We start from the raw sequence: 6,726 nt of genomic DNA on the forward strand, positions 1-6,726 counted from the left end.
GGTCAGTTCTAGAAGAGATCAACCCTGACTGCTCTTTAGAAGGCCAGATCCTGAAGTTGAAACTCAAGTACTTCGGCCACCTAATGAGAAGGAAGGACTCACTGGAGAAGCGCCTAATGCTGGGAAAGATTGAGGGCAATAGAAGGGGACGACAGAGAATGAGGTGGCTGGATGGAGTCACTGAAGTAGTAGGCATGAGCTTAAATGGACTCCAGAAGATGGTAGAGGACAGGAAGGCCTGGAGGAACGTTGTCCATGGGGTCGCGATGGATCAGACACGACTTCGCAACTAACAACAAATTCTTTATTAACTGCTTACATTCAATGATACATAAGCACAATACATTTGCATACAATGCTCAAAAGAATTCTGTCAAAGGCTTAGGAATATAGCAAAGAAAATATGCTACATTCAATCCCGGGCCACAGCTAGCAATTTTGATATCACTATTACAAGAAATCAATAGATGATATTAATGATGATACCTAAATTTAAATCAGGAGACATATGAATATTACATGTTCTGGGGTACCTATCTTTATCTGAAGACAAGGTAATGGAGACAATATCACTCTGATTGATCAGGGACCAAAGAAAGAACTCTCTTTTTTAAATAATTGAAGAATATTTAAGCTGCAACTGTATTTTTTAATTCTGTTCACTTCTGTACTATATTGTATATTATAATTTTTAAATCAATTCTGGTATTAATTCTATTGCACTTTGGTTTTGTGAATCAGTCTGACAATCTCTGTTCCAGATATTTACCAATAAAAATTAGGAATGAGGCAGAGATTGTGGTGGAGAGTTTAGAGGGATAAAGTTGGCTTATTTAAAAAAAAAAACTAGTGAAAATTTATTTTGTAATTCTATTTGTAGACTTTTTAGTGCTTGTGACAATGGAGATACAACAAACCTTAGCTTACTGATCTTCATTTTGTAGCCAATCAAACTATACATTCCATAGTTTTGGGAAGTAGTTGATGAGAATACTGAGAACTCATGATTTATCTATCTTACCAAAGCATTGCTAAAAATCTTAGTCTTTAAAATCAAATCTAAATTGGCCTACTATGCTTTTCACTTAAAAGCTTTAGAAATATGAGTTAAGTTGATGGCAACATTTTGCAAGTTTGTTTTATCCTACCTTATTTTTTCCATTCACAGATTTGGCTGGATATCTGAAAATAAGTATAAAAACTATATTAAGATTTTAATGTATTTTTATCCTGAAATTCTGAAAATGTAGGGCTGCTAATCCTAGACCAATCTAATGAGCTTAACAGTGCAGCAGAAGTGCAGCCTAGATATCTATGAATTTCTATGGGTCTTCCCACTATCAAGCAGACTTCCAGCATGATTCTTTTAAGAAACAGTTTGGTCAGTTTCATCTTTTTGAAATTCTTTGCAGCTTATGATGATGTGTAGGCTTCCTTTAGGTCCAAAAAGTTGATATGCAAGTTTGGGAGCATAGCTACTGTAAGGGGCACCGAGGATGCACCTCAAGGGTGCATTCTTATAGAATTTTAATATGTTTTGGCTAGAAGTATCACAGACCTAATTCCAAATGAGACAGAATTTTACCTTTATTCTAAAAAAAGATACCCATACCTTTCTTCAAGAGATGCTTCACTCAAACTGCTTTCATCTTGTGGCTGATGTAGATTATTACAAAGCTGTTGACTGACCTTCTGTTTAGAATTCCGCCTTTTATTTTCACTTTTTCTTGTAGCTTTTAAACTGGAGAATTTTTTCAAAAAATAAAAATAAAAATAATTAAACACTATATTTAACGGTAATTTTATTTACAAAAAAGTTAAAATATAAAAATGAAGACGTATCACTAAGAATCGAAGAATGGCAACATTTCTAATCTCTGACCACATGCTGAATTTAGGAATCAAAGTTCTACTGAATAAAGTGTTAATTGTATCAATGTAATAACATATAGCTGTATGCATCTGGGAAAAATCTGAAATGAAGCCCCAAAGCATCTATCATAATGCTTCTCAGTGAATCAAAGGAATTTTGGTCCTCACTTGTATTTAAACTGAAATACTTCTGTATCAGTATATGAATACCCTATATAAAATCAAGTAAGAGTCCTGAAGGGCAGATAATAATTATTATTTCATTATTAGATTTTTACCCCATTTATATACATTTAATACTCAAGGCAGCAAGCATACCCTGTGAAGTGGATTAAACTGAGAAAGAATAACTGGCCCAAGGTCACCAAATTGACTTTCATGCCTAAAGGAGGCATAGAACTCACAGTCTCCTGGTTTTTAGGCTAGCACTTTAACCATTATAACAGACTGCTCTCTGAGTGAAATGGTGTTATTGATCGCACTTGTTCAGGCAATTTTGTTCTATGCATCCTTAATAACGTGTCCCAAATACTAAAATTGGAATCTATGGTCATCATCACTCTCATAACTTTCTATAAAGAGTGGAAGATTTCTGTCACTAGAGAGCTTTCACTACCAAGGAGAGGAAAAGCCAGAACAGCTACTGCATTCAATTACACTCTCAGGTCTTAGGCCCTTCATGTTGAAAATATCTCAAGCAGACACCACCAGTGGGAATTTGAACTAACTGTGATTATGCTAACAAGCAAAATGAGTGCTTTTTATAGTTTGGGAAAAGGAGAATGTATAAAGAAGTTTCTGACAAGTTTATAGAAGAAACAGGATGGAATCCTGTCACCCTTCACAAGCTCCTAATCTGATCTCCAATAGAGGTAGTCCTCAATTTACAACAGTTCATTTAGTGACTGTTATAGAGCCACTGAAAAAAGTGATTGATGACCATTTCTATTTATGACAGTTGCAATGTCCCAGGTTCATGTGATTACCTTTCGCAACCTTCTGACAAGCAAAGTCAATGGCGAAGTCAATTCACTTAACAACCATGTTACTAACTTAACAACTTCAGTGATTCTCTTAACAACGGTGGCAAGAAAGGTCATAAAATGGGGCAAAGCTCACTTACCAACTGTATCACTTAGCAGTAGAAATGTTCGGCTCAACTGTGGTCATAAGTCAAGGACTATCTATTTTAATCAGTTTTAGCTATTCTGATAGCACAGAGAGGTGGGATAGATTTATTACATTTGCTCCCATTAGTAGCTTATAAGTAAAAATATTTTCAATCACACAAAAGGTAAATATTTTGATGCATGATGATTTCATTTTGGTTATTTTAGTTGTTTATATTTTAAAAATATAAAATATTGCACCTGATTGATCCTAGCTGACTTCGAAAGCTAAGGAAAATAGGCCCTAGTTCAGAGGCCCCCAACCTTTTGGGCACCAGGAGAGAGGTTTTTCCGTGGACCAGAAGGGGCGTGGTTTTGTGTGCTGCCTGCATCCTGTGGATGGGGCTTTGCTTGTTTACGCAGCCCAGTTTCTGGAATGCTATGGCCCGGTGCCGGTCCACAGACCAGGGGTTGGGGACCGCGGCCCTAATTAATGCTTGGATAGCTATGTCAAGTTAAAGAAAAAATCCTACAAAGTATCAATTATAAACTACATTGATAATACTGCAAAGATAATTGTGTGGGAATAGTGACAGGAATCAAGCCTGTCCTGAAATTGTCTTCACCTTTATTCTAATTGTTACTTAAAAATTTGAAGAAAAATTATAATTTAATGATGGATGAAAAACTTTGGAAGCAAAAGATCTCAATTTTAGTCATGACACCAGAAGAAGGGCTTGGGACAATATTTTAAGTGAACTTATTTCCTGATCGTAGAACATTTAAGGCAACTTACTATAATAACAATACTTGAGAAAACAATGATTTTAAAAAATGACCATCCAGTTAAACTAACGGTCTGTATTAAGATAACTATCTATGCTTTGCTTACATTTGTAACATTGTATGTCTTAATCAGCTGAAAACAACACAACAAAGTTTCAAAGGAAGTTAGTACATTGCAACAGTGCATAAAAATTAGTCAAGTCAGTTCATATAAGAGAATCAACTTAATGTTATTACTATACTCACCCTAGACAAATTGCTTCTTTTTTATCTGCTGGGAAAATACTATCTGCTGTAATATGCTGGATTTCATTTATTGAATGCTTTTGTTCTATTTTCTCATCATTATTCACAGCCAGCTTTTCAGCATTAGCAATTTTTTTCCCTTTGGATTCCAATTCTTTTTTTATTTTTTCCTCTTCAATCTAAAACAGTGATATATTGCAATATTAATTTAAGAACAGCAATAAAAATATCAATAAAATTATTTGCTCTGTTACAGATTTCTGCTTAATATTTCAGAACAGCCCTGGAAAAGAAAATAATCACTCAACACTATGATTGCAAATTAATAATAATTAGTATGGTCTAATCAGAAACAGTGGAAAAATCATATAAGTGATAAGCAAAACACATTAGAAACACACATTTTGATTATAAACAGAAATTATTTTAAAAAGTAATCAACAATATTGTATTACAGAAACTAAATCTAAGATAGTAATATTTCACACAGAGCAAAAAAAGTGTTAGGCAAGCATGATAAGAAATGGAAAGATCAATTAAGAACCTGTTCAAAAGCCAGTTTCACATTTTGGATCAAATTTATAATTAGTATAAAAGTGGTGCAGTTCATTTGTTAATGAAGTTGCACCTATGTAAACTGAGCTATTTGAATCTTTGTTATGACAGTATTATACTTCAATTTCTGAAAGTTCTTAAATTAAAAAGAAAATGCATGAAAATGGTGTAATTTCTTCCCACATTCACATTAGCGTTACTGCGTGAAGCCAACACATAAAGGCCTTTTTATATAGTGCTGGAGAGCTGAAATGAACAGAATGGCTGAAATGCAAGAAAGATGAAAGAATGAAAAGCAGCAGGTACTTCTCTACCTCTTTTTGCAGTTGGATCTTTTCTTTCTCCAAAGCGAGGAAAGCTGAATGCAGTATTCCTACCTGATTTTTAAATCTTGCAACATCACCTTCTAATTCTTCATCCAGACCTTTTTTGGATATTTGAGGGCATACTTGTTTATGATTTTTCGCTTTATTTCCAATTTCAATATCAGTACCTTTACAACTATTGATACTGTTATTAAAATGGTATTCAGTTTCTTCACTTGGATTTTTTGTTACACTAATATGTTTACATAAGTTGTTGGAGGCAATTAGTTGATTAACATCTATAGTTTTAAAAACTGTATCTTTGGTAATGTCCTCATGCCTTTGCAATGAATATTCAAGACATTTTTCTGCAGCTTTAGTTTCATTTGCTTGCAGTTGTGTAATTGTATTGTCATTTTTTTCTTCACAGATGTTTACTTTTGTTCCTTTTGCATTATTAAATAATGAGTTCCTATTTGTGTTCCAGTCATCAGTATTTAATTCCGTTTCTGTAACGACAGATCTTACATCTTTAATGTCACCCTTTCCTTGAATATCCACTTTTATGTTTTGTAGATGAAGTGATGTTTCTTTTATGCCTTCTACTGCACAACAGAAACCATCTTGTGATGTTGCTTTGCTTGGAGTGATACTCGTTTTCTCATAAACTTTAATTTCACCGAACATCTGTTTTAGTTCTGCAGTAATACTCTTAAAATTTGCCTTAACTTCTTTTTTTTCATTTGCAACCCACATTTTTTCATATTTTTCTTCCCAGTGTATTGAATCAAAATGATTGCAGTCATTATGGGCTTCTTCACTATGCATGAGTGCTTCAGTTACATTTTCATCATGAGTATATTCGATTTCAGTCTTGTCAGTCTGTTTTTCATGTGTTGATTTTTCTACAGAGCTGGATGTGTTTAACAGGCATTTTTCCTTATGCAAGCAAGTATGGATAGAGAAAAATTAACAAACAAAAACCAGTGTGTTAAATTTGTTTTAAATGTCATAAAGGTTTTGATTTTGAGAATATTTTAAGAGTAACAAAAAAAATTTGGTTTACAAAATCTTTTTTCAATATATATTTTATTAAATACACAATTTAAATGTTTGGAAGAGAATTTCATGGCAGCACAGCATAATAATTAAACTTAAAATAGCTTTCCTTTTTTTGTCATGGCATATTCATAATTAATTGCTTGTCAATCCTGTCTAGCAGAGTCCCTCTAACTGAGTAATTGGAAAAAAGCAGAACCAGATTCTTCACTATCTATTGGAGGTCATAATCTTCAAATCAATAATAAGCATTCTACACATCTGGTATCTTCTACGGGATATGTAGCCTCTTCTCAACTTAGTCAATATCTCACTGATGGCCCTCCCAAATTGAAAACAATCCTGTGCAAATGGTCTAGAAATGGTACCAATTACTAGAACTTTGTGAAAGTCATCTTTTGCAACTGCAGAACATATCTCTCATAGAAATTTTATTAAATTTATGTTTAAAAGTTATTTTGATATGACCTATCAGGTACACATTATTAATTCTTGCCAGTGTATAACAAAACCACTATCACCAATTTAGACTATAAATACCAAGCATAATCATGTGTCATAATCAGCATTACTGATTAAAAGGACCATAATGACCTAACATGGTGGTCCTATTTGCAAATTCAAACAAGATATGAAAAAGACATAAAAATAATGGGATTTTACAAAGAGCTGACTCCACTTGATAAAATACTTTTAAAAACAGATGAACATTTGATTAAGAAGCTTTATAAATACTTATTAAATTGGAAGATGGAAGAAGAACAAGTAAAAGAGACAATGATAGTATGGGCGAA

The 6,726-nt window shown here is 33.3% G+C and overlaps 1 protein-coding gene across 1 annotated transcript in view; it reads right to left on the bottom strand.

Moving 5' to 3' along the window:
* LOC107285376 (ankyrin repeat domain-containing protein 26) overlaps positions 1-6,726 on the bottom strand; it is a 101,032-nt gene that overhangs the window by 54,665 nt on the left and 39,641 nt on the right. Inside the window, exons 19-22 of the mRNA XM_015813556.1 lie at positions 4,883-5,812; positions 4,014-4,192; positions 1,613-1,741; positions 1,149-1,182 (exon numbers count right to left, since the gene is read on the bottom strand). Coding sequence (XP_015669042.1) covers positions 1,149-1,182; positions 1,613-1,741; positions 4,014-4,192; positions 4,883-5,812 — 1,272 coding nt within the window. The remainder of the gene's footprint in view (positions 1-1,148; positions 1,183-1,612; positions 1,742-4,013; positions 4,193-4,882; positions 5,813-6,726) is intronic.

The sequence above is a fragment of the Protobothrops mucrosquamatus genome, unplaced genomic scaffold (assembly GCF_001527695.2).
Source record: "Protobothrops mucrosquamatus isolate PMUCROS unplaced genomic scaffold, P.Mucros_1.0 scaffold167, whole genome shotgun sequence".
Classification (NCBI taxonomy): domain Eukaryota; kingdom Metazoa; phylum Chordata; class Lepidosauria; order Squamata; family Viperidae; genus Protobothrops; species Protobothrops mucrosquamatus.